At 61.8% G+C, this 26,431-nt stretch overlaps 3 protein-coding genes across 5 annotated transcripts; 2 read left to right on the top strand and 1 right to left on the bottom strand.

The window, feature by feature from the left end:
- Positions 1-308: 308 nt before the first annotated feature.
- Positions 309-7,625, bottom strand: PSMD2 (proteasome 26S subunit ubiquitin receptor, non-ATPase 2). Its single transcript, XM_069024898.1, has 21 exons — positions 7,466-7,625; positions 6,671-6,727; positions 6,137-6,301; positions 5,768-5,889; positions 5,169-5,393; positions 4,907-5,065; positions 4,501-4,645; positions 4,255-4,315; positions 3,845-3,991; positions 3,568-3,674; positions 3,055-3,182; positions 2,891-2,978; positions 2,396-2,558; positions 2,179-2,280; positions 1,946-2,091; positions 1,647-1,730; positions 1,346-1,514; positions 1,156-1,250; positions 887-1,013; positions 681-799; positions 309-599 (listed from the first exon to the last, which is right to left on the bottom strand). The coding sequence occupies exons 1-21, from the start codon at positions 7,598-7,600 to the stop codon at positions 417-419; spliced, it is 2,727 nt and encodes a 908-aa protein (XP_068880999.1). The 5' UTR covers positions 7,601-7,625; the 3' UTR covers positions 309-416.
- A 1,552-nt stretch (positions 7,626-9,177) lies between these two features.
- On the top strand, positions 9,178-17,761 carry ECE2 (endothelin converting enzyme 2). 3 transcript variants are annotated; one of them, XM_069024900.1, is made up of 19 exons: positions 9,178-9,256; positions 10,940-11,026; positions 11,403-11,547; positions 11,735-11,950; positions 12,025-12,149; positions 12,294-12,440; positions 12,517-12,582; positions 12,755-12,943; positions 13,357-13,499; positions 13,615-13,729; positions 13,981-14,091; positions 14,283-14,381; positions 14,469-14,546; positions 14,712-14,815; positions 15,104-15,214; positions 15,523-15,590; positions 16,240-16,430; positions 16,512-16,607; positions 16,732-17,761. In XM_069024900.1, exons 1-19 carry the CDS (start codon positions 9,215-9,217, stop codon positions 16,906-16,908), a joined length of 2,310 nt encoding a protein of 769 aa, XP_068881001.1. In that variant the 5' UTR covers positions 9,178-9,214; the 3' UTR covers positions 16,909-17,761. The 3 variants fall into 3 exon arrangements, with proteins under 3 accessions (XP_068881001.1, XP_068881000.1, XP_068881002.1); XM_069024899.1 differs by having other exon boundaries at positions 16,240-16,607; XM_069024901.1 differs by lacking the exon at positions 15,104-15,214 and having other exon boundaries at positions 16,240-16,607.
- Positions 17,762-18,315: 554 nt separating this feature from the next.
- On the top strand, positions 18,316-21,340 carry LOC138114923 (mitochondrial ubiquitin ligase activator of nfkb 1-A-like). Its single transcript, XM_069024903.1, has 4 exons — positions 18,316-18,668; positions 18,891-18,978; positions 19,056-19,176; positions 19,915-21,340. Exons 1-4 carry the CDS (start codon positions 18,435-18,437, stop codon positions 20,606-20,608), a joined length of 1,137 nt encoding a protein of 378 aa, XP_068881004.1. The 5' UTR covers positions 18,316-18,434; the 3' UTR covers positions 20,609-21,340.
- Positions 21,341-26,431: the final 5,091 nt, after the last annotated feature.

Here is a 26,431-nt window from a genome sequence, read left to right as displayed (position 1 = left end):
CATCTGGAAGGGCTGTTGAAAGCTCAGAGTTGCCAGCCACGACCCCCCACGAGGGCAGTCCCAGTCAGGTACAGGCCCTCCAGGCTAAAGGGGAGTTGCACACTCCAAGCACATGTGCCGGTGCCAGGCACACACACACGGCACAGTTAGATGCTGAAGTTTACGAGTACCCATGGCACTCCACGACTCTTATGTTCATGCCCTGCCTCTTGGGGTCTGCACTGTGCCCAGCTTCCATGGGCCACAGGCACACCCAAAGGGATGAGAGCCCAGCCCACACTTCCAGCACAAGGAGAGGACGGCAGCACTAGAGTCTCCACATAGTTTATTTCCTTGACTCTCAGTAACAAAAACAAACTAGGTTTTTTCCCTCCCCTCCCAAACCACCTACCCAACCCCCCCAGCTTCCCCTTGGCTCAAACATCGTAGTTGGGGTTCTTGCGTAGGATAACAAATCCCTCTAGGATGGGTGTCACAGGCACATGCTCCTCTGTGGCCAGCTCTGCCCGCTCTCCATGTGCCAGCAGCACCGGTGTTGTGTGAGTCTGGAAGCCAGTGATGGTTTTGGGCTTGCCTGCCTGGCCCACCACATCCACAGCCTGTGAGAGAAGAGCAAGGTCAATGCCAGGGACACACAGGGACACCAGAGCACCTCCTCTCCAGCCCTGGCTGCCCCTTACCTGTCCTACCCGAACTGACACGGGCAGAGGCCGCAGCTCCTCGTCGAAGGTGACCAGCATGCGGGGCTGCATGGCAGCAACAAGGCCGTAGAGAACGTAGTGGGACTTGCCCAGGATAACTGGAGGGGAGACAAAAGTAAAGAGGCTGAGCTATGCCCACCCTGTGGGGCAGAGAGGACTGGGGGGACAGAGCCCACACAACTCACTGTTGCGCACATCCAGGAAGGACACGAGGACAGTCAGCAGCCCAGCCACAGCCACCTGGCTCATGAGCTGGCGATCACTGTGGTATGGGCATAGGGTGAGTGTCCCCTTGCCCAGGTGAGTCAGGCCCTAGTGTGGCAGAGAAAGCACATGAAAGAATGATGGAGTAACTCCTGGGACTCCCAGCCCTGCCCTCAGGAGGGTGACACCCCCAGGACAGGGACCCCAACCTTCCCCTTCCACACACAAGCAGTGAGCACGGTATCATCACCTGGGCCAACCGCACCATGAAGAGGTTGTTGGGGTCCTTGGCATGGTACTGGGCCAGCTGCCGCAGCATCGCTGCCAGCCGGGCGTTGTTGGTACCTGGGGACAAGGAGGTACAGGCAAGAGTAGTGTACAAGGCACAGGTCTCCCACCTTCTCCCCCGCCAAACCCCACCAGGCTGTCCCCGGGCTTACCACTGCCCACCATGCCCATGGCAAAGATGGAGTTGTAGGAGACCTCGGGGTCAGCGTCGTGGGAGAACTTGCTGAGGGTATCAAGGATGTTGAGCCGGGGATTGGAGACTGAGATAAGAGCCAGGGCCAGGGGCACAGCACGGCGGAGGGTGGGCTCCCCATACCGCAGCTGCACAGAGGGGAGGTGGGTGTTAGACCCAGATCACCAAGCGCAGCAAGCTCTACTGAGATGTGAGGCAATAAACAGTTTTCTGCTCCGAGGTCCCTTCCCGGCTCTGTGCTGTCCCCTGGTGTCACTCACCAGGTGGCCAAACGTGCGCAGGCCCATCTCCGCGCCAATCTCCTCACCCATGGCAATGAGCGCGATCCCCAACACCGCTACGCCCTGCAGGGACACAGGCACTGAGCATTAGGCAGGGAGCACCCAGCCCAATTACCAAGTTCTTAAATCTCTGTGCCCACCCCAAGCCTCGGGGGACAGGGTGAGCAGGGGATCCTGCAGAGAGCTGTTTTCCTTCAGCTCTGACACCACAATGGCCTTAGGGAGCCCTCCAAAGCAAGTTCCTGCTCCACGAACACACATCCCAGCCATTTCCCCACCTGGTGAGCCCCCATGTCAGCTGAGCTCTCCTTCTTCTCCTTCTCTTTCTTGTCCTTTTTGTCCTTGTCCTCCTCTTTCTCCTTGGAGTCAAAATGCTCACTGCAGATGTGCAGAAGCTGTTGCACCTTCAAGACATTCCCTGAGCCTGGAGAGAAAGTGGAGGGCTAGGATCAGCAGGCAGAGGGCCCTGGACCTGCTCCTGCTTCCCCCGACCCCAACCAGCCCAACTCACCTGCGTAGGCACAGATATCCACCAGTGTGTTGGCAAAGCTGCGGAATGGCTCTGACACCACCTCCAGCGCTGCCAAGATGGCCTCAATTGCCTCTCCCTTCCCTGTCAAGGAAAGCATGGTGGTTATGGTGGTGTCATGGTGGTTAAAGGACAGTGGTGGAGGGGTGCTCCCACCCTATCCCCCAACCCATGAGCCACTGGCACTGCCCAGGCTTACCCAAGTGGTTCAAGCCCAGGCCAAGTGGCAGCCACCGGGCATACGTGTCCTTCAGTTCCGTCTCTGATTTCTCCATGATGGTCTGGAGGATGGTCGAGGTGACATCCCCATTGCAGGAGCCCACTGATATCATCCCACAGGCCAGGGCGGTCACACCAGCCACCTGGTGAAGGGGGAAGGAGCCGTGTCATACACAGGGACAGCACAGAGTAAGCTGGCATACAGCACTAGGTACCCTTGGTCTCCACTTCCTGTGCAAATCTGGGCTACTGGGAGACCTGATGGTTTCCTACACTCCTAAATCAGCTGCAATCCCATTGTGGCAGCAGCTCAGATAAGGAAAATAGGGTCATGCTCTTCTGGCACAGCACAGCGCTGAGCAGGGACATGCAGCCTTGCTCTTGGAGCTCAAGCTGGCTGCAGGACAGCATCTGTATTCCAGGGGCACTGGATGGGGAAGCAAGAATCACAGGCGAACCCTGCCTCACCCCCTACCTCCATGCTGGACTTGGAGTCTCCCATCACAGGTAGCAACAAAGTCAGGACATCCTCACGGTTGGAGCCTGCGTACGCCAGTCCCAGCCTGCAGAGAGTCCAGAGGGGTGTGAGGGAGGAGCTGCACCCTGTGCAGCACAGGTAGGCTGAGGCCAGGCCCTTACCCAAAAATGGCTCCAATCCTCATGGTGTTGCTGTTGTGGAGGACATAGTCGGACAGGAGGGCCAGGGCAGGATCACACTCATTTTTCACCCCTGAGTTGACGATGCCACAGGCCAGGAGGGCTCCAGACTGCAAGACAGAAGCACCATCACACACTAGCCACCAACACACAAAGCTCCCTGCCAGCCAGTGACTGATGTCACCTCACGCATCACACCCACTCCCCAAGATGTGCAAGTTGGTACAAAGTGGGCAACACCACTCTGGATCCAGCTGAGCAGTCCAAAGCTCGTAGCTCTGTGACAACAGGAGCCCCCAAGGTGCTTCAGGCAGTCCCCAAGAGATCCATACCTTGCTGTGAGCTGCTCAAAAGCCTGGAGCATAGAGCATCCAACCCTTCTCTGTGCAGGAGCTGAGCTGCACAGGGGACCAAAGACCATTCTCTAGCCAGCTGCACACCCAGCTCACAGCAGGACTGCCCCATGCAGACACAGAGCCAGGATCTGTCACTGACCTTGATGTAATCCTCTGAGGAGTACAGGTACTTGTCAATCTGTGTGAGCCCCCCGTCCACGTCCCACAGCAGGATTGTGCCCAGTGAGGCTGCAGCACTCAGCATCCCTGTGGTCCCAAGGGAGAAAGGCCCACATCAGGCCTGAACTGATGTGCCCTGCCTGGGGCTAGTGGTAGCCAGGGACATGGGCCAGCTCAGCCACCCTCACCACAAAAGGGACAGGGTGGTAACCCCAAGCCCAAAGGCACCTCCAGCCCTGCCCAGACAGCTCACTCACCATGGTCCTTGTTCTTGTACAACCATTTATTGCCATCATCTGTCAGCAGCTTGTCCTGTCCAAAGGCAGCGTTCACAAAGCCATTCACAAAGGAGGAGGCCAAATTCATCCGGGCTGAGTCCACTTGGGAACCGCTTCCCCCAAACCCTGTGGAAAAACATCATAGTGAGGAAAGCAGCAACAGAAGCCCTGCTAGCCCTCCACTATGCAGCCATCCCACACCACAGGGGAACAAGGACCTGTCCCAGCACCAACTGAAAGGAGAAGCCCAAATTCACAGGTCAGAGACCATGAACAGGCCATCTGCCCACCTCAGGATACACATCTGACCACACAGGCTCAGAGGTGCTTGGCAGCCTCAGGAACTCCCCACAGGCAGGGACGATAAAAGCCACAACACAAGCCCTTACGGTTATTTTCCAGGTGGGTTTTGTAAATATCGTCTGGCACTTTGGGCTCCATGATGTCCAGCTGCAAAACAAGGAAGGAGGGGGTTACCTCCTGGCCAGCACATCCTACAATGGCAATCTCTCCAGGTGTCTGGCCCAGATCATAGGGATGATGGATTTCTTCTCAAATCTTGCCACAGAGCCTGGCAGACAGGGTAGCCACAGCTGGAGGTAGCCCAGGGTGTTTTTCCCAGCTGGGACACTCACCTCTCTGGCTAGGGCCAGGAAATTGCTGTTGAGCTGGACATTGGACATGATCTCTGTTAGGTCCTCATACTCCTCCACATCCTCATTCAGCTCCAGGAAGACCCCATGGCGGCCCAGCATAAAGGCCATCTGCTTCTGGACAACTCTGTGCAGAGAGGAGGGGCTTCCTGAGTGCCCAGAACACAGCAAGCCCCAGCACAAACACAGGCTCACCAAGCAGTGTGCCAACCTGCCCTGCCCAAGGCATATAGAAATGACCCACTCCTGCCCATCCTCATTTCAGGGACAAGAGTCTCAATCCAAACCTCCAGCAGCGACAGATCCAACCCATCTCTGCCCAGATGGGGAAACCTTGCCCCAACAGGATGAGCAAAGGCTCCAGAGGGCAGGGAACATCTCTGCTTACACATCTTTGCAGGAAGTGAAGATGTCCTCCACCAGCTCCACATCATTGAGCATCAGAGCCAGGCGCAGGGCTTCAGGGTAGCGATTGAATTTGCGGAAGATGCCCAGGGCACAGCGCAAGAGAGCCGAGTTCTCGGGCTCCGGGACATAGCTTACACAGCTTTAAGGAGGAGACAGACATGAGGGTGACAACCACATCAGGCAACCTTGGCCCAACAGGGATCAGGTCCTGTCCAGCACCTCAGCCTGCCAAGCCCCCTCACCTGGTCAGGTAGAGGCACACTTTGGAGTAGGCATTGTCATCGATGTACTTCTCCAGCATGTCCATCTGTTCTATCTCCATGAGCAGGTCACAGGCCTCATGCTCTGCGTTGTGGGCCATGTTGTAGGGGACAATCTCCTTGACCAGAGTAAGAAGTGTGTCCCTCTGAGCCTTGTCAGCTTCATCGATCTCCTGCCACTCCTTGGCCACCTCTCCTGCCAAGTGCCTGCAGGAACAAAGGGGCATCACTGCTACAAAAACCAGTTTCACTGAGCCATGAGAATGTGGAGCAGCTGCTCCCAGTTAGCCAGGGTTGTGCTGTTCATGGAGGCTCTACATTCTGCAGAGCTTATGAGGGACAAGCCCAGAGGAGGAACAAGGTTAAGAGCAGAGATTTCAGAGGCCATGGCAGCAAGACCTCTGCAGCTAGAAACCAATGTGAATAGAGCATGAAGTGACACATGTGCAGGTGTGACAGGGGCAGCTGAACACCTGACCAGCTAGTCAAGACACATTCCAGACCAGCCAGAGCCAAAGCGCTCCAGGAAAATTCCCCTGACCCCTTATCCTTCCTCAAGCTCTGGTCCCACTCAGGCTTACCTGACATATTCATGCCCCCAAGATGCCAGCTCCTCTTGGGAGCCCACCAGTCGGTACTTCAGACACTCACGCTCCCCACTCATGGTCATGGCCAGGACAGAAATGATGTCTGCTGCAAAGCGCTGCAGGAAGAGTGCGGAGCTCCAGACACAGGCCAGGAACAGGGAAGCAGGGGGAACCAGGGACACAACACCCTCCCTGTGCCCACAAACCACCGCAGGTGGCAAAGGTACCATCCTGGCAAGTTATAATCCTCTGGAGCAAGTCACAGAGACTGCTGTTAGATCCCAGGGTCCAGAGGGCTCTGTGATCGCCTGCCCAAGCACTGTCCCCTCAGTCACATGGGATGGTAGGGCCAAGAGTTTCTACCTTGTTCTCTCCTGGAGCCATGTTCTCATAGATCTCTTTCAGCTTGCCATAATGGGGCCGTAGGAACTTGAGGGGTTTGGGAACGGAGGTCATGGAGGTGGTGGAAGAGCGGATCTGCCTCCGCAGCTCCTCCAGGGCTGGGCGGTAAAGTGACGTGTCTTTCTCCTGCAGAGGGAAGCTGGCTGTCAGGGGCTGGTTCCTGAGCCACCACCTTGTCAGCCCTCCCCAAACACAGCCACGGCTCTTAGCAGAGCAGCCCCTCACCCTGGGCTGCCTCCTTCAGCCCAAAAGCTGGAGAAGGAGGGCACAGCAGGGCATAAAGCCTCTTGCACCTCAGGGACACAGAGGTCTCTTGGGCACAAGTCAGACAGGCAGCAAGGCTGGGGGACAGATCACAGCACACAAGCAGGGGCCCCATCCCACTCAAGGTAAAATCCTCCCATCTCCACTGCACTAGGAACAGCCATAAGCAAGAGACAGACAGAGTTAAATCCTGGCCAGGATTTCTTGCTGAGGGGCACAGCACAGACTTACCCCCAGGCGCTCCACCAGCATCTCCAGCTCATCCTGCAGCTGCTTGTCCTCCTCGGACTGCCAAAATGCACAGGAGAAAGCAGAGTTAAGGGTGCCGAGCACAGTGAATCTCGGTGTGACAGAGGCACACTGAGGGCAGGGATGTCACCCCAAGCCGCAGGGGTACCAGGACAGTGACACACTCATTGCTCAGGGCACCATCCTGTCCCAGTGTTGCCAGGGTGAAGCAGTGCTCACGTTACTGGGGATACCCTCCCAAAGAAACCATCCATTCCTGATGTGTGAGATGCACCTCCCCCATTACTCTGTGCTGTATGAAAACAACCCATTAGAGAGCAGCACGTCAGGTCATGGCCCAGCGGAGGGACACCCCAGTGACAGCAGCCCCTTCACCCACAGGCTGTGTCCCCCAGCCCATGGGGAGCCCCAGAGCCAAGGTCACCCCCATGCTGGGCAAAGCGGGCACCCCTCCATAGTGCCCACTGTCACACGCACACCCTGGTTACATCACAGCTTCCCTCACAAACACTCCTCTGAGACCCCCAAGCCCCCGCCCAGAAATGGGAACCCTCAATTGCGTCACGCGGGCACCCCATGACGTCCCGGCGCCGTCACGCGTCCCCGTTGGAGGGAGTCCCCGGAGGGACGCTGGCCGCCCCCGCGACGTGGGATGACGTCCCGTTCCCGGAGGGATGCCGGCCAACCCCGTGACGCGGGATGACGTCCTGCCCCGCCGGTGACGCGGGCCCGAATGGGCCGTGACTCAGCTGCGGCCCGCGGCGCGGCGGCACTCACCAGCTCCTGCTCCTTTTCGGGCCCGGCGGGCGGGTCCCGGCGGTCCCGGCCCCAAGGCGGCGTGGGCTTCTCGTCGCCGCCTGCCCCGGGGCCGCCCTGCACCCGGCTCTGCCCCCCGCCACCGCCCGCGTCCATGTTCGCCCGGCCGCGCTTCCGCCGCACCGCGCCTGCGCAACGCCGTGACGGCACCGCCGCGCGCCGGGGGCGGGGCCAGGGGCGGGGCGGCCCCACGTGCGGGGCCATCGGCACCGACTCTGACAGTGACACCGATACGGGCACCGACACTGACAGTGACACCGACACGGGCACCGACACTGACACCGGCACTGACACTGACATGGGCACTGACACCGGCACCTACACTGGCGCCGGCATCGGCACTGGCACCAGCACTGACCCTGACACCGGTATTGACACTGACGCCGGTACCGGCACTGACGCTGACGCACAAGTATTGACACCGGCACTGGCACCAACAGCGGCACCGGCACTGACGCTGATACCGGCAGCGGCACTGGCAGCTGGAGAGCCGGGGCTCCGCCGCCCTGGCATGGGCCACGCTGCCACCCGAGCTGGGCAAGTGAAGCAGTATTGCTGGCAGGCTTGCCGTGGCCCCCACATGTCACAGACACTCGTGGGCACCCTGGTGCCCCACTACCTGTGCGCACACACACCCCTCCTGCTCACACGTGCCGTGCTGTGTGCCTCGCTCCACAGCTTGGGCAGGTGGCGCTGCCTCAGCCAGTCCCGCCAGGCACCCCGGGGGGCACTTTCACCCCCTGTGCAGCAGCACCCCGGGCACCGAGCGGGTGACCTGCAGTGACGGCCTGTCCCGGACAGGTGGTCACACAGGGCTGGGAACTGTCAAGGCAAGGTGTGAGGTTGTGCACAGCCACGGCCTTCCCCTCGCTCACCACCAAGGCTCTGACCATGGCTGTGCACCCCTGTGTGCGTGTGCTGTGGCATGGGCCTGAGGGTGACATCGGGGTGCCATCCTCTAGGTACCGGGGGCGGGGTGTCAGTGTGCGTGTGTGCATCCACCTGTGCCGGTGCACTGGGATGTGTGCCCGGGTACCGGAGCAGGGGGTGCTGCTGCGGCTGTGCACCATTACTACCCGCTGCCGGTGCCAGTGACCAGTACCGTGCGGCGCTGGTGTGCCCCCCTGAGTGCTGAAGACAGGAGCCGGTCCTTGTGCTCCTGTGTCCGTGTGCCGGTGCCCGTTGCGGGCAGCCGCTTGTGAGCCCGAGTTCTGCTGCCCGTGCCGGTGTGGGCGCCGGTCCGAGTGCCAGTGTCGGTGAGGGCGGCTGCGGGTGCCTTTGCGGCTCACCGCCCCGGTGCTTTTGCGGCTCTCTGGGGGTGCAGATACCAGTGCGGGTGCCGGTGCGGAGCTCCTCCCGTGCGCACGGCGATCACCTTGGTGGAGGGGCCAGGCCAAGTGGAGCGGAGCGGTGCGACCGGGCTGGGCACCGGGGTCTCCGCTCCAGCCCCTCCCGGGCTGCCGGCCTCCGCCGCCCCCGCCCGGTGCCTGCGGTCCGCGCGCCGCCGGTCTCAGCTCCTGCGGCTCCATCCCTCCGGCGCGGCCCCATCTCTGCCCGGCCCCATCCCTGCCCGGCCCCGGTGCCGGTCTTGGCGGCAGCGCGGCGCCCGGTGCGGGCCATGGCGGCGGCGGAGGCAGGCGGCGCTGCGGCGGCGGCGGGGGCCCGGCGCGGCCCGGGCGGGGAGCGGAGCTAGGCGGGAGGCGGCCCGGGATGGCCAGGATGAACGTGGCCCTACAGGAGCTTGGACACGCCGTGAGTGCCCGGGGCAGCGGCGCGGCAGGGAGAGGGGCAAGAGGAGGGAAGGACGGGGGGCACCAGCGAGGGGCTTGGCGAGGGGGACAGGAGGGGGTCGGAGCACAGGAGAGCCCGGGGGCTGGAGAGCTCAAGGAGCTGGAAGGGCTGCGGGGGCTTCGGGAACCAGAGGGAGGGAGGGCGGGGGGGGGACTGGTGGATTACAGGGGGCGGCGAGAGCCTATGGGATTCAAGGGCTGTGTGGTGCCGGGGCTAAGGGAACTGAGTGGCTAGAGGGTCGTTCTCCCCCATGGTGGAGGAAGAAGGACGACCCCCCCCCCCCCAAATCCCTGCCTGGGATCGGACAGAGGGAATTGGGGTGGTTCAGCACGGCCCCACAAACCCCACTCCACCGAGGCATGAAGCGTACTTGGGGTACAGTAATGCTGCTCATAGGGTGACCCTCAAGACAGCACCTCTGGAAGGGGCAGGGGGCTCTGTCCCCACAGATCTCAGCCCTACAGAGGAGGTAGGAAAGAGCCCCAGAAATAGGCTCCTGCCTTGAGGATGCGCACAGAAGATGCTGGAGAGGGGGTGCTGGCTACTGCCCAGGATGAGGACCACCCAAGAGGGGAAAGGAGGATGTTGAGGGGAGCTGGGGTGGTGGGGGGGCCTGGCTGGCGAAGCTCCTACAGGATGCTGAGCAATCCCTCCTAATGCCAGCATCCTCCAGGAGCCCGACTCGGTGGGGGGCTCCTGCCAACTGTCAATCCCACCCTCCTGCTGCAGCCCTTGGCGATGCCCCCTCCCCATCCCAGCAGTGTGGCAGAGCTGGGCATGAGGCACTCTCTCTGCTTTGCCCCCTGCCCATCATCCATCTCACCCCAGCTCCTTCCTGGTCCACGACAGCAGCCCTGCAGGCAGCCCTGGGCATTCACTTTAGTCTGCAGCACGGACTGGAGGGTGAGCTGCAACCCACCCAGGCGTTAACTCTGAAGCCTAAGGATAGCTCACAACCGGCAGCATTGCTGATTCTCTTCCACCAAAACCTCTAGCATTTTCTTCTAGCTTATCCCCCCCTCCAATGCTGCTGGCTCAACTCCACCACCTCCCTCTTGGCTGAGTCCTCAGCAGCCCTCACGGCTGGATCTGTGCAAGCTGCCTTGCGAGGCCAGGAGTAAGGGGGATCCTGCCCTGATGGCTGGTACACACTGTAGTGCCCCTTCTCCCCTCGCACACTCTGTCCTGCGTCCTGGTCACCCCCGGAGCCAGGATGGGGCTGGAAGCACTTCCAGATGTTTCAGACCTGTGCACATCTGCATGGAAAGTTCCAGTCAGGAGAGGAGGGGTGAGACAGCAGTACTAGGAAACGGTTGCTTGGTGACGGGGACCATGTCTCCGTGGCGATGTGTCACCTGTCGGCAGGGCTGATCCCACAGCTGCCATGGCTACGCAGAGAGATGCTCCGGTGACAGCCCCTAAGACCCTCATCAGCAGCTCTCCCTGTGCTCCCCAGGGCCACACAGGGCTGGGGACAACCTCTGGGGGAAGCCCAGGCACACTGAGAGGGGTCAGGGGCTGCCTCAGCCCCACTGTGTACTCACTGAGCAGGCACCGGTCCCTGCCATAAGAGCCAGAGGGTGTGGCAGGGCGGGGAACAGCTACCCCCACGCCCCTGTTCCAGCCCGCTCCCTCCCGTAGCAGATGCCCAACTACAAGCGCGCCACGCTGCAGGACGAGGAGGGGCCGGAGCCAGCGGGAGATGGCAGCGCCTCTCCCGACAGCGTGGAGGTGAGGTCTGCCCCGGCTCCTCCATCCTTCCCCTCTCCATCCTCCCTAGCCCCCCTCCTCACCCTCTGGGGCCTGCCTGCAACCAGGTGGGCAGTGGGAGCAAGGTTGGGAGCCAAGCCAGACCTGGCTGTCCCCAGGGATGTACTGGGAGTCAGCCAAAATGCGGCACAGCGTGTGCCTGGACGATCGTCCTTCCCTGTGGCTCGGGCGGGGCTGCCAGCACCCACCACCGGCTTGCCAGGGCTGGTGGGGAGAGATGCCCTGGTCCCCATCTCCTCATGCAGCCACGCGTGCACTGGGCAGCGGCAGGGAGGGAAGGGGGGGGCAGTGATGTTCGGCCCCCCATGGTGCGATGGCAGGTCCTGCTCCTGCCCAGGTGGGATTTCGGAAGGGGCCGGGGACGCTGCTGAGCCGCCTGGCCTCACGCAGCCAGCTGGAGCTGGTGCTCTGCGCCGTCGCCGTCTCCCTGGCCCTGCTGCTCAGCGTCGCCGTCGTCACTCTGGCCATTCAGTACCGCAGAGGTAGGGAGCCTTGGCAGTGGTGTCCCCACACCCTGGAGGACACGGGAGGATGAGGAGTGCTGGGTCAGCCCAGGGTGCCTGCTCCAGGTGCTCTGCCCATCCTGGGGTACAGACAGGGCTTGGCCCCGCTCCGTGCCTCAGTTTCCCCAGTACACTCGCCCAGCCCCAGGCATGCCTTCCCTGCCAGATCCCTCTCACAGCACGTGCCTGACGGATGCCTGTGTCCGGGTGGCCAGCAAGATCCTGGAGGCCCTGGATACAGAGATGGACCCATGCCAGGACTTCTACCAGTACTCGTGCGGGGGCTGGATTAAGAGGAACCCGCTGCCCAACGGGCGCTCCAAGTGGAGCACCTTCAACAGCATCTGGGACCAGAATCAGGCCATCATGAAGCATCTCCTAGGTGGGCACTAAGGGGTCACAAACACGGAGGGGGTGACCCCTGTGTCACTGGGGCTGACCCACAGCCTCCCACAGAAAACGCCACCTTCAACTCCAGCAGCGAGGCAGAGCGGAAGACCCAGCGGTACTACCTGTCCTGCCTCAAGGAGCAGAGGATAGAGGAGCTGGGCTCCCAGCCCCTTATGGAGCTCATCGACAAGGTGGGCAGACATCCACATGTGAGCCGAGCTGTCAGGGCTCAGCCCAGCACACCTCCTGCTCAGCTCTTCATGTAACCGGGGAGGGAACAGCCCTCGGGGTTGCACCCCATCCCTCCTTGAGGTGCCGGCTCTGTCTGCTGGCAGATTGGGGGATGGAACATCACTGGCTCCTGGAACCAAACCAGCTTCATGGAGGTACTCAAGAGCGTGTCAGGCACATACCGGGCAACCCCCTTCTTCACGGTGTATGTGGGTGCAGACTCCAAGAGCTCCAACAGCAACATCATCCAGGTTGGCACCTGGGCACCCAGGGGTGGCAGACACTGGGGGACACCGGAATGTCTATGCTGCCCCTCTCTCCCCTCAGGTGGACCAGTCGGGGCTTTTCCTCCCATCCCGGGATTACTATCTGAACAAGACTGCCAACGAGAAGGTGAGGCTGGGTGCTGGGCATGCTGCCAACAGCAATCAGGGGAAATCCACCGCAATGGGATTCGAGCAGCACTGGGACACACCTGGCATCTCCATCCTGCCTATTGGGTGCCCACCCCAGGGAGGTGGGATGAGCTGTGGTCGGCACTGACGCAAGGCTTGGGGTCCCACAGGTTCTGGCAGCGTACCTGGACTACATGGTGGAGCTGGGCACGCTGCTGGGGGGCACCCCGGAGCCCACCCGCCTCCAGATGCAGCAGGTGCTGGACTTTGAAACCCAGCTGGCCAACATCACCGTGCCCCAGGCTGAGCGGCGGGATGACGAGAAGATCTACCACAAGATGAGCATCGCCGAGCTGCAGGTGGGCACGGCCCAGAGCAGCCTGGGGACACCCTTCTGGGATATATGGGGAGATGTCCAGAGGGCACCGAGGGGTCTGTGCCTATTGCTGTCCCCACTCTGGGACACTCTGGGCAGCCCCATCTGCTGCGGGACATGCACTGGGTGTTGAAGAGTAGTGCCCATCCCCCCAGTTGTTACCATTTGGGGGAAGCTGCCACCTCGCATTGTGGGATCCAGGGGTCCCCTCCTTGTCCTGCAGCATTAAGAGCAGCAGGAGGGGTGCTTGGGTGCAGAGAAGGATCTGGAGTGGTGAGGGACTTTGGGTCCTTCCCAGAAAACACAGTTCCTGCCCCAGGAGATCCCCTCCATGCTGAGCAGGATGCAGCAGAGCCATGCCAACCCCCTGGTGCCACATCCCTGTGTCCCCTCCAGCTGCTGGCCCCTGCCATTGACTGGCTGGATTACCTGTCCTATGCCCTGGCCCCACTGGAGCTGGCAGACACGGAGCCTGTGGTGGTGTATGGGGACACTTACCTCCAGCAGGTCTCTGACCTCATCAATGACACTGACAGGAGGTGAGGCTCCTTCATATCCCTGGCAGTGGCCCCCATGGCAGGGGTACCTTTTGGGCTCATCAGTGTCTTGGAGTCATAGACCATGGTGAGCTGCAGCATCTCTCTGCCCCCGCAGCATCCTGAACAACTACCTGATCTGGAACCTGGTGCAGAAGACGGCCTCCAGCCTGGACCAGCGCTTCGAGACAGCCCAGGAGAGGCTGCTGGAGACACTCTATGGCACCAGGAAGGTAACGGAGGGCCCTGGATCAGAATCCTCTGCCCTCAGCCTGGAAACAGCCAGGACCTCCTCTGTCCTTCAGATGCCCTTGGGATGCTAAAACCTGGATGCTTCAGAGGGAACCCAGGGATCATCTTTTGGGATGGGGGTTTTGCTGCTGCACATCTCCCCTTTGATGAGGAGGCAGAGCCAGGCTGGGTGAAGGCAGGGGAGCAGGGGAGTGGGCTGGGGGTCTCACTGACCCTCATCTCACTCCCACAGTCCTGCACGCCCCGCTGGCAAACCTGCATCTCCAACACGGATGACACACTGGGCTTTGCGCTGGGCTCCCTCTTCGTCAAAGCCACCTTTGACCGGGACAGCAAGGCCATCGTGAGACTACTTCTGTCCCCATCCCCTCCCCATCACCATCCGTGGGAACCCCGTTCCACCCAAGCCCCAGGGCTGGAAGGCGGGGAGCTGGGAAATGGGACCCCCAGCCCTGGGGAGGTTATATCCTGTCCACCCTGTCCCCACCAAGGCATTGTTGGGGGTAGGGCGTCTTCATTCCCTCCCCTCCCCAGGCTGAGGAGATGATCAGCGAGATCCGTGCAGCCTTCGAGGTGTCCCTGGACCAGCTGGACTGGATGGATGAGAAGACCAGGCAGGCTGCAAAGGAGAAGGTGACCCCAGGGAGGGAAGTGAATGGGAAACCTTACCCTATCCAGATAAGCCTCCCCATCTCACTGCTGGGGCCTCTCCCCATGCAGGCGGATGCCATCTACGACATGATTGGCTTCCCTGACTTCATTCTGGACAACAAGGAGCTGGACGATGTCTATGATGGGGTAGGGGGCACCTGGCTTTTGGGGAGAGGCTTGGTCATGCCAAGCTCTGGGGGGTCCCATGGTAGAACAATGTCCCTATTTGGGACATTATGCAAAGCCACCCCAGTACTGAGTTCATCCTGGCCAGGGTGTGGACCTGTCCTCATCCTTCCTCTTCCTCACCAGTACGAGGTCTCTGAGGACTCCTTCTTCCAAAATATGCTCAACTTCTACAACTTCTCTGCCAAAGTGATGGCTGACCAGCTCCGGAAACCCCCCAACCGCGACCAGTAAGGGGTGGGCTCGGGGCAGGGAGAAGGATGTGGTCCTGAGTGCCTGGATGGCACTGGTTCAGTGGGGAGGAGGTCACCCTTGTGGGGTAGCACAGCACTGTAGGTCACCTGTGGTAGCTGTAGCTTGTCCCCAGGACAGGGTCCCTTGGTAACAGGATGGGGGCAAAAGTGTCAGCCCTGGGCAGGGCCGTGTGGTGGGCAGTGGCACAGGAAGGTGCTGGGGTTGGGGTGAGAGGGGACGCATCCCTGCCTGTCCCCTCTCCCTGTCCCATCTTCCTGCCCCAGGTGGAGCATGACCCCACAGACTGTCAATGCCTATTACCTGCCCACCAAGAACGGGATCGTCTTTCCTGCTGGGATCCTCCAGGCTCCCTTCTACGCCCGCAACCACCCCAAGTGAGTCTGGCATGGGGGAGGCACCTCCTGGAGGCATGGGTTGGATCAGGGCCAGCATGCCACAGAGCCTCCCACAGTCACAAAGAAAAGCCCTGGAGAGCTTGAGTGTCCCTCAAGGCTTTACATCCTGCAGTCAACACCACCTGCAAAGTCCCCTTAGGGCCACCAATGTCCCCAACAGGACTGATTCCCAGCTGGGTCCCAGCTGGAGCAGAGTTTCATTGGGTGCCCACACACAGATGGGGTGGGCTGCAACAGTATCCTTAACACATCCTGTACTTACCTGGTTCTTTCCCATGGCCCCACAGAGCCCTTAATTTTGGTGGCATCGGCGTGGTGATGGGGCATGAGCTGACCCATGCATTTGATGACCAAGGTGAGAGCCTACAGGCAGCGTCGGCCCCGACCCCCGTCACCTTCCTGTCCCCCCCCAGTCCCTGCCCTTGGCATGGGGAAGGGGTGCCCTGGGTGCACAGGGGTCCCGCTTTGCCATCCATTGCATCATGTGTGCTCGTGCCCCCCTGGCCACCCCCCTTCTATTGTCCTGTCTCCCCAGGTGGCACCTGCCGATACCTCCCCCCGGCTTCTCTGTGCAGCTTTCGCTCCATCCGCTTGGTGAGGACACAGTGTCTGCAGCCCCAGCCCCCTTCTCATCCTCCTCCCTCCAGGGCACGGGATGGGTCCCTCTCACATTCACTCTGCTTTGCGCCTTCACCACAGCCCCGGAGCCAACATGGGGTCAATGAGTGAATTGGGGGTCAGAGATCTGGGTTGGTATAGTGGGAATGCACTGGGGGATGGCTGGGGACCCAAGTGCATGGCAGAGCCCCAGGCAGAGCCTGCCCACAGCAGGGGCTGGGGGACACCTTTCCCCCGGGCGTGGACCCAAGGTGCCAGGTCCCCCGGCATCCCCCGGTGCCCATTCCCCACCACACCCCACTCTGCTTCGGGAACCTCTGCAGCAGAGGGGCTGCAGGGGGACGGCTTCCCCTGGTCCCACCCCAACCCACGGCTCGGTCCTGCAGGACGGGAGTACGACAAAGAGGGAAACCTGCGGCCATGGTGGCAGAACTCCTCCCTGGAGGCCTTCAAGAACCGGACGGCGTGCATGACAGAGCAGTACGGCCACTACACCGTCCACAGCGAGAAGGTCAACGGGCGGCAGACACTGGGCGAGAACATCGCCGACAACGGCGGGCTCAAGGCAGCCTACAACGTGAGTGCCGCCATCCGGAGGGGACACGGACCCCCGTGCCTGTCTGTCCCTCCCCGGCGCTTCAGGCCAGCTCTCCCACAGGCTTACAAGTCCTGGCTGCAGAAGAACGGGGAGGAGAAGCACCTGCCAGCCCTGGGGCTCACCAACCACCAGCTCTTCTTCGTGGGCTTTGCGCAGGTAGGGCGGAGCGAGAATATGGGCTTCCCGTCCCTCCCTGGCTCCTCGGAGCCACCCCACAGCTCCCCATCCTGCACCGGGGGGTGCTCTGTCCCCATCCCTGAGGCTGCTCCCGCTCTGTCAGGTGTGGTGCTCCGTCCGGACGCCCGAGAGCTCCCACGAAGGGCTGGTGACCGACCCCCACAGCCCCGACAAGTACCGTGTCATCGGCACCCTCAGCAACTCCCGGGACTTTGTCGAACACTTCGGCTGCCCCCTGGGCTCCCCCATGAACCCCGGCAAGCACTGTGAGGTGTGGTAGGAAGCGGGAGGGTGCTGGGGACAGAGGGGATGATGTTCTGCTGTGCCCCCCCTCCCCAGACCTCAGTGGCTGCCGGAGCTGGCCACGAGCAGAGAGAAGTCCCGCTCCTGTGCTCACTCTGCACACCCCACTTCTGCACCCTCCCCGGCACACACGGCCCCACACCAGGCACCCACCGCAGCCCCATCCACAGCTTGGGGCTGAACACGGCCGGCAGAGAGGCTGTAGCACCCCCAAAACGCAGCTCTGCCCCCCAACCCTGATGTGCTTGAGTCGGGCACAGCTCAGTGTCCCCTGCGCTGCGCCCCCCGCCTCAGGCGGGCAGGTCAAAGGGGCCCCAGGGAAAGCACCAGAGCCAAGATCCCCCTGCTCCTGCCCCCCAACCTGCCGGAGATGGAGGCTGGGGGCCACCCGGCTCCGCTCTTCCCTTGTCCTCTCCCAGTCCAGCTTGGCTTCCCCATCCACTTCTGCTGGGACCAGCGGGCGGCAGCGGGGACTCTGGTGCCTTCAGCTGTGGGTGGCTGTCGCCGAGTTTATTTAACGATTAAAAGCAGTTTCCACTTACTCCAGCAGCTCCGGGTCCTTCGCGGTGTCGGGGCGGGGGGAGAGGTGGGATCTGGAGCGGTGGGGGGGTGACTCCAAGGCTGGGGACGCGGGGGAGGTGAGACATCCTGAGGGAGGGGAGCGGGGGATGATTTGTCTGGATGGACATTCCCTGAATGAGGGAAGCAGAGGTGTGGGGAAGAACCGCAAGGCTGGTGGGGACGAGCCAGAGCCGCGGGAGTCCCCGGTAAAGCCCAGCCCGGGGGGTCCCGCTGCCTCAAGCGGGTGACCCCAACCTGCCCCGGGCCTCCACTCCGAGCCCAGGGACCCGCCCTGCCCGGTCCCGCCCCGCACAGCGCGGCCCCAGCCCTACCCCGGGGTCTCCCGAACTCCCCGGTACCGGGACCCCGCGGAACTCCGCAGCAACGGACCGAGGCGCTTGCAAGGGCTGCTGGGAGTTGTGGTCCTACCCGCGAGCGGCGGAAGAAATGACGAGGGCTGTAGTTCGGCGTGAGGGATGCTGGGAGGGGTAGTTCGGTCACGGAAGGCCCGCCGCCCTGCCGCGAGGGCTGGACTACATTTCCCAGCAGGAAGCGCGGCAGGGCCAGGGTCCGGGCCTGGGCGCCTCGGGGGTACGGGGGCAGCGGGGCCGGGCGCGGCGGCGGGGCCGGGCCGGGACCGAGCCGGAGGCTGGGCCGGGAGAGATCGGTGGGCCGGACCTGGGTGGGAGCCTGGGCCAGGCCCCGGGCTGGGTCACGGGTGCTGGGCCTCGGCCCGATCCCGGGTGCGGGACTGGGCCCCTGCTGGGCCGGGGGTGCGGGGTCGAGCCGGGTACCGCGCACCTGGGGTGCTGGAGGTGAACTACCCCCGCCGGTACCGTGGGCAGGCTTGGCCCTGGGGCAGCAGAGCCTGGGGACAGGGGCGGAGGAACATCCCTGCCTTGGGGTCCGGGGCAATGAGACAGCCCCACCTTGGGGACAGGGATGCAGGGACACCCCTCCCTTCGGAACAAGGGCAGTGGGATGTCCCCATCATGTGTGACACGGCCCCATTCCCCACACAACATGCTCACCTTGCAGGCGTTGCCGCCCAAGCCTGCCACCATGGATAAACCCATCACTCCGGGGGAGCTGCTGTGTCTGGGCTCCAGCCTTGCCTTCTCTGGCCTCTTCTACTACCTGTATAGGAGGAAAGCCAGAGTCGTGGCACGCATACAGGTAGCCCTGTCTCTCTTTCCTGCCCACTGTACCTTCCCCACTGCCCTCCACACTTTGATTTGGGTGCACACACTGATGCCTGCAGCCTGCTCCATCCTCTGGTGACTTCATGACATGCAGGACTGAGCAGGCCACATCCTGCCAGAGATCTCCACAGAGCCATTCTTGGCCCACTTGCTACCTGTCCCTGCCAGTGTTCACACTCAATTCATGCTCTTCCAGGAGGCCCCAAAGCTCCAGGTCGATGATGATTTGCCAGCCCTGGTGTCTGCAGCTGAGGGGAGGTGCCTGCCTTATGTTGCCCTGGAAGGTAAGGACACCCTGTGGCCTTGCACGAGGGACAAGGGTCAGGATCTCTTTTGGCCATGCCACATCCCTTGTCCTTAGGCATAGTGCTGCCAGCCCAGGCTGCACTGACCAGCCACTACCATGAGGGGCTGCAGGGCGTGATCCAGAAACTGCTGCTGAAGGAGCATCGGCTGATCTGGAACAGCTTGGCCCAAAGCTGGTGAGTGATGGGAAGGGACCGCAGAAGTGGGCTTGCAGCAGTGAGTCCAGACCCCCATCCTCTGGGGCCACGTGAGAGGCAGAAAATAACTTGGTTAAAGACTTTAGCCCTTATGCTTAGTTCAGCGATGAGAGCTCAGAGCTTCTCTGTGTTGTGGCCAGCAGGGACAGGGCAGTGATCATGCCCCTGTACTTGGCACTGGTGAGGCCACACCTTGAGTCCTGTGTCCAGTTCTGGGCCCTCAGCTCAGGAAGGACATTGAGCAAGTCCAGAGAAGGGCAGCAGAGCTGGTGAAGGGCTGGAGCACGTCTGATGAGGAGCAGCTGAGGGAGCTGGGGATGTTTAGCCTGGAGGAGACTCTGGGGTGGCCTTACCCCCTGAGAGGAGGTTGTAGCCAGGTGGCGATCGGCCTCTTCTCCAAGGCAACCAGTGACAGGATAAGAGGAAATGGCCTCAAGCTGTGCCAGGAGAGGTTTAGGTTGGAGATTAGGAAGAACTTCTTCACAGAAAGGATGATTAGACATTGGAATGAGCCGTCCAGAGAGTGGGAGGCTCCACCACCAGGGAATTGGTGGAGATTAAATCCTTGGAGGTGTTTAAGGAAAGACTGGACATGGCATTTAAGTACCATGGTTTAGTTGCTAAGCTGGTATTCAGTTGTAGGTTGGACTTGATGATCTCAGAGGTCAACCTAACTGATTTTGTGATTCTCCACACCCCAACCCTCTCCACTTGCAGGAGTGAGAGCGAGCGGGTGCTCTCAGAGCAGATCTACACGGTCCCCTTCCTGCTGGCCTCACCAGGCCCTGAGGCAGTGACACAGGTGAGTGTGGACAGCCCACTCCAAGCCGTCTGCCTGCCCCTGGAGATGGTGTACGAGCGGTTTCAGCAGCCAACCCACGGCTTCCGTGACCTGCTGGGCCAGTACCTGCTCGGGGAGAAGCCCAAGGGCATCCTGGAGACGGAGGAGATGCTGCGGGTCGGGGCTGGGCTGACGGGCATCGGAGAGCTGTCCCTGCACCCCGACGGCTCCCTGCACCTCCAGCCACCGGCCCGGGGAGGCGAGTTTTTCCTGTGCCTGGGGGACTGGCAGACGGTGCTGTCGGAGCTGGAGTCGGCCAGCGGGCTCTGGAAGGGGGCAGCGTTGCTGTGCGCGGCCGCGGGGCTGGCCGTCCTCCTGCACGCCCTGTGCCGCGCCTACCGCCGCTCCCGCCCCAGGCAGCAGCAGGACAAGGAGCTGGATGGGGAGGAGGCCGGGGACCGGGCACCCGAGGACTCCTGCGTGGTCTGCCTGTCACGGCCCCGCGAGTGCGTCCTCCTGGGCTGCGGCCACATCTGCTGCTGCTTCCGCTGCTTCCAGGCCTTGCCTACCCGCCTCTGCCCCATCTGCCGGGGGCCCATTGACCGCGTGGTGCCCCTCTACCAGGCCTGAGAGCACCTGGGGGTGCCCAGGGAGGGGCAGCACGAACTCAGCCGAGCCTGGAGCCTGCAGAAATCTCAGCTGTCTCCTCATGTGCAGCTGTGCAATTGCTATTGGGAGGGAGGGGTCTTGGTGTGCCCTTCAGTCTGTTTTAGGGAGGGGGGGAGTTACAGCCTCCTCGTCCTCCCTTTGTCTGCCAGGAAAATCTACACAATGCCTGAGCTGAGGAGCTGAGACCCCAATCCCACACTGGGGCACTACTTTGGCTGCCAGCTGTTGGACTGGTGTCCCTTTTTGAGCCATGACCTCCCAAAAGCCACGCAGGACTTCTCCCTTGTGGTTTTTTTCCAGTGTGTGGTTTTATGGGGAGGATTATGAGGGCAAGACCAGGGCTGGTGGGACACAGCAGGCACAGTGAAATGGCAGAGACCCAAACCTCCTGACCCACTTCAGTGGCACACCTTGGTGCCACCGTTGTCCTGCCACCCCAATCCATGTGCCTACAGCCACTGCCCAGGCCACATTGGAGACACCCAGGGGCTGGCAGTGAGGAGTCCCTTTGCCAGCTGCTCTATCACCAAGAGGGATTTACATCCCTCTGTCACTCTCTGCAAGGAGAACAGTTTTAGGGTGTCCCAGAGCCTGCCCTCGTGTCCAGCCCCACTGCACAGCTTTCCTGCTCACCTCCCGGACAGGATCAGGTGTGGGAATGACTTGCAGTGATGTGGAGTGATAAAGCCAAGGAGCCGAGCTCGGCCTCGCCTCTTCCTTCGCGCCGTTAAGCTGGGGGCTGGGTAGGTGCTGGGAGCCAAGGCTCTCCCCTTGGAGGGGTGGGCACCACTGCCTCCCCTCCTTCCTCATCCAAGGAGCTGGCCCAGGTTCACAATGGAGCCCAGGTGCATCTCCTCCAGATGCAGCCCTGCATGGGGGGTGGCAGGACACACAGGACCGTTGCCAAGGTGATTGTGCTCCTCGGGTCTCCATGGTAACTGCTCCCCTGGACTGCTCCCCATCACTGCCTGGCTGCAGTTGCCCAGGCAACCCACGGGCTCTCCTGGCTCCTGCAGCTTTGGGGCACCCAGGGTTTGGGGGTGGGGGACAGTGCTGGCAGGCCACTGTCAGCCAGGCAAGCAGTGTTGGGATTGGAGGGAGATGATGTGCCCCCTCCCCAGGGCAGTGGCCACCATTGCTGCCAGGCTGGGGGCTTGCTTGGGCCAAGGGTACCTTTGCAGGGTTGCCCCCAGGACTCACAGCCAGACATGAGGCCCCAGAGGACCCAGTAAGGCCTCCTGTGACCCACATGCATTTTTGGGGTGAGGATGTGTGGGGGAGTTCTCTGCCTCCACCCCCGTTTTTCTCAGCCCAGCCTCTTCCCTGGGCTGCAGAGTGAGCAGTGGGGCCCAGATCCCCCCCACCCCCCCGGCACCGGGCATCCCCCCCGCAGCAGGAGGGATTTCGGGAAGGAGATAAATACCAGATGGGAGAGGGCCGGGCTGCCAGGAACACACTCCCTGCATGCCAAGAGCTGCTGGCACGAGTGGGCGCGTGGGCTGGGGAGGGCGGGGGGTGCCCCTGCTCCCGGAGACTGCTCACCTCATTCCCCAGGGCCCACCAGCCAGCCAAGGATGGGACAATTAGAGAGGGGCCTGCACCCCCCCGCTCCCCTTTGCCCCCAAAGGTGCCCAGGGCAGGGGACACATCCCTTGTGCTGACGGCACAGAGGGAGGCTGCCACCCTCCCGTGCCGGGGCATAGCCTTGCCCAGGTCCCTGCCGCTCCCAGGAGGCCACCAGCCCGGCAGTGGCCTGAGTGCAGACCCTGCTGCCAGTCCTGCCTGGCATGGCTCCGGGCAGCAGCATGACTCACCCGCTCAGCTCATCACCAGCCAGAGCTTGCCGTGCCAAACCCGCGGCACGGGCTGGCACAGGGGCTGGCCCAGGGGCTGCCCGGCGGTGCTGCAGTGCCCGCATCCCCAGACAAACCCGCTGTGTGCCTCCCATGGGTATTTGGTCGGGAGCAGAACGGTGGGGTGCTCACAGTGCCTGGGCTGAGCACTGCCCAGCCTCTCTCCCCATCACACAGGCCATGCATCCTGACAGCTTCCCCCTCTCACCCACAGGGTGCCCGTGTGCCAGCCCATGCCCATGGCCTCCGCCCGCTCCCCCCAGGGCTGCCAGCCTGCTCCGCCTGCCTCCCTGTCTGTTGTCATGGTGACCAGATATGTGGTGACAGGCGAGGATGGAGCCTCACACCCCAGCAGGGCTGTTTGCCCAGCAGGGTTGGCTACCCCCACCCTCCTGCTCTTCCCCTGTCACCCCCGGGTCTCGGCAGGGGACCCTCAGCGAAGCCCCTGCCCCAGGCAGTGTGCTGGGGGTGCTCCATCTGCTCAGATGCCAGGATCGCAGCTGTGTCCCAGGCAGCTCATGTGAGGAATGGGGACAGTGCCATCCTCCTTCCACCTCCCCTGACAGGGCACCCCCTTCTTAAAGCCAGGCTGTGCAGAGACTCATCTCAGTAATGACAACCTGTCTTTCTTCCCTGGGAAAGGCTCCATCCCTCCAGGGACAGCCTCATCTTCCCACGGCAGCAGCTGCAGGAACAGCAGAAGATGAGGAGCATGCCACTCTTGCACACTTGCCCTGGGCTCACCCACAGGACAGCTGCCAAGCAGGATGCCTGTCCCCCAACATCTCTGCACTATGGTGACGACATTCACCACAACCATTGTCTCACAAGGCCATCCCCATTGCCTGGACCCAGCCCAGTGCATGTCTCTGCTCCCAAAAACATCTGGACCGTGGCACAGGCAGCACACAAAGCGGCGTCCCCACCTGGGCTTTGGCTACTGGGAGCCAGCAGCAACAGCCAGGGATGGGCACATCCCCAGCCTTACCAGTGACATAGTCCCCAGTGCTGGGATGGGGACTCGGGGAGAGCATCAGTGCCAACAGCAGGCGCTCAGTGAGGCTCCCCCCGGCTGTGGCTGCCACTGCTGTGAAACAGAAGTGCCATTTCACGTTTCTTGGCAGGGCTGGAAGCAACACAGATGGAGGTACCCGCACTGGCCTCCTGGCATGCCTTGGCAGCCCCCAGCCCTGTGGCACCAGCCCCAGGTGATAGCACCGCCTCCCAGACCTGCAACAGAGAAAACCCTGCATCCTGTGGCTGATGTCTCCTGCCTCCTTTCAGCTCCCTGACATCATCACTGTCTGCCAGGCTACTGACCCCGTTCCTGCCACGCGTTGGAGTGGATGGGAGTGCCTGGTGGTCCCCAGCTCCAGCTGCCCGGGGTCTCTGCAGAGCATGGGCAGGACGTGCCCCACCACAAGCCATTTGCACATGCACAGGGTGATTCTCCACCACAAAACCACTTAAACCATCAGTGAGTACAGGAAAACCCCTCACCTCCATCACAGCACCTGGACTAGGCACCCGAATTCCTGCCAAGGGTACAGTGCTCAGGAGCAGTATCCAGGTGTGGAGCTAGGGCATGACAGGCACTGATGAGCTCCCAGAGCATCAGCAGAGTGTGGGCGATGGAGCACAACCTCTACTGCCAGCCCCACTGCAGCTGGGAGTCTGATGCTGTGCCTCCTACCCAGCCCCATATCCACCGGGGGGCGGGGCACGCCTGACCCCCAGCCCTTTCATCATCCCCAAGGTGTCCCAGCTCAGGGGCTGCTGTCCAGGTTTAAGTAGCTAGGGCAGGAAGAACTACCTGCTTCCCACTCCCACAGCCCTTTCTTTCCAGTGGAGTTGGCTTTGTGTTGGACAAAAGGCTGCAAAGGAAGCAAGAAAGGAGATTACGTGGCTGCTAAAAGACGGATAAGGAAGGTGGGATGAGAGCCAGGGGAAGGAGGATACTTGTCTGGCTCACCAGTGGGGATGCTACATGAAATGGCAGGGGATGAGGGGGGTCTCTTATGCGCTCCACGGCCGACCCACTCATATTCAGGTCCTTGGTACCTTCCCCTGCTACTCAGGGATGCGTGACAAGTAGCACCCTTGGGGAGCCAGAGACTAGAGCTGTCCCAAGGAGATGCAGAGCCCAGAGACACAGCATTGCCCTGTCCCATCCCCAGCCCAGCTGTGCTGGCACAAATCCAGCCTGCCTCCTGCCTGGGATGGGCAGATGGTACTTCCTACACCCCAAATCCCAGGCAGCCCCACAGAGCTCCCCCCACCCCGTATCCAAGTCAAGTAGCTCCCCTGGGTGTGAGGCACTGTACGGATACAGGTGTGGGATAAGCGGGGCCATTCCCAGGGTGACCCCTTTCCAGCCTCTCCCCAGCAGCCTGCCAGGCTGGGAACCCTCCTGGAGTGCTGCACCGGTGCCACTCACATCCCACACAGCACATCTGCTGCTCTTCTCGCTCACCCCCAGCCCCGCGCGTGCCACGGTCTGCCTGTCCCTGCCCACGGGCAGTGGCACGTGGGCTCAGCAATGGGAAAAGCAGGCCACATCTCAGCGTGGGCCTCTTGCCTATTTTCCCAGGCACCTTTCACAGGAGCAGAAGCTTTCACATGAAAAAGTTCAAGCTGGTTCCGCAGCAAAGGCATGAATAAAGGCATTGCCTTGCCAGGAGAGCAGGCACCACTGTCCCGACCCGGCTCTGGTAGGGGACAGCAGTGACCAGTACTCTGCAGATCCAGACACAAAGGTAAAACCATGGCTGAGCCTTCCCAAAATAGAAGAACCTGCCTGCCTCATGGGCCAGCCCAGCTGATGCTCTTCTGCAGCACCTTTCAACAGGATGTCTGAGTATGGAGATGCTGGAATAGCAAGATGGACCACAGAGCTGTCTGTAAAACCCCACTCTCACCCCCTTAAGATATTCTCATAGGGCTGAGGGCTGGGATCTGACACTGCAACTTGAGCTTACATAGCCCCCCCAGCCGCCCTGAATGGGAGAAGTCCCAGGTGAAGCTGCTCAGAACCACCAGTGCCAGTTAATGCAATCACTGCCCTGGCAGTGAACAATGTAGGAGGAAAGATCCAGGGTGGGTCTGGGGTAGAGGTGTGTAGATACAAATGTGGCTCTGGGGAGACACTGGGGTCACCCCTTGCTGCCCCATAGCAGGTCTCCACAGGGGACAGCCCTTCCCCTTTGCCACAGACAGTCCCCAGGGAAGGGTCAGTGGAACAAGGGGCGTCCCAGGGCACAGCCCCCACGTGGCCATGCTTACAGACACCTGCAGGATCACACCTGTGCAGCCCTGCATTCCTGCAAAGATATGGAATGGGAGGATATGTACAGACACATGCACATATGGGGGCAAGAGGACTGGCAGGGGTTGAGGCAGGACTGGTGTGGCTCCAAGGGGGAATCCCAACACTGAGGGGGGCTGCAATAGTGGGTGCCTGGATGGGTGTTGGGCAAGAGACACAAGCGAGGGGCTGAGGAAGACCCAGGGTGGGAGCTGGCCTGGAATTCTGAGGGGTTGAGCTTTCTAGGCTCTGGCGTGCTTGGGGACTGGAGCAGGGTGTTGGGGTGTTTGGCATCACCTCTGCATGCCAGGGGAGGGCCCAGCTGTGTCCGGTGGTCCTCAGCTGTCTGACCCGGGGGCGCCCGCCTGTGACAAGGATTCCCCTTTCCATAGGGGCACCCCGTGGTTGGGGGCACCCCCGAGTGGAGGCGACCGTCTCGGAAAGGCTGTGCCGGGGGGACCACGCTGCTCTGGGGCCGGGGCAGGGGCTGGGGCGGCGGTGTGGTAGGGTCCCCATCCCAAGCGGGCGGTCACCGGGCACCGGCTGTGGGGGTCCCCCGTCTCTGTCCTGTCCGGGCCGGGCCGGGCCGCGGCGCTCCGGAGCCGCCCCCCGCCGGGGGGGTCCCCG

Source organism: Aphelocoma coerulescens, chromosome 9 (assembly GCF_041296385.1).
Source record: "Aphelocoma coerulescens isolate FSJ_1873_10779 chromosome 9, UR_Acoe_1.0, whole genome shotgun sequence".
Taxonomy (NCBI): Eukaryota; Metazoa; Chordata; class Aves; order Passeriformes; family Corvidae; genus Aphelocoma; species Aphelocoma coerulescens.
The sequence above is the reverse complement of the archived record's forward strand: the minus strand, read 5'-3'. Positions and strand labels throughout refer to the sequence as shown.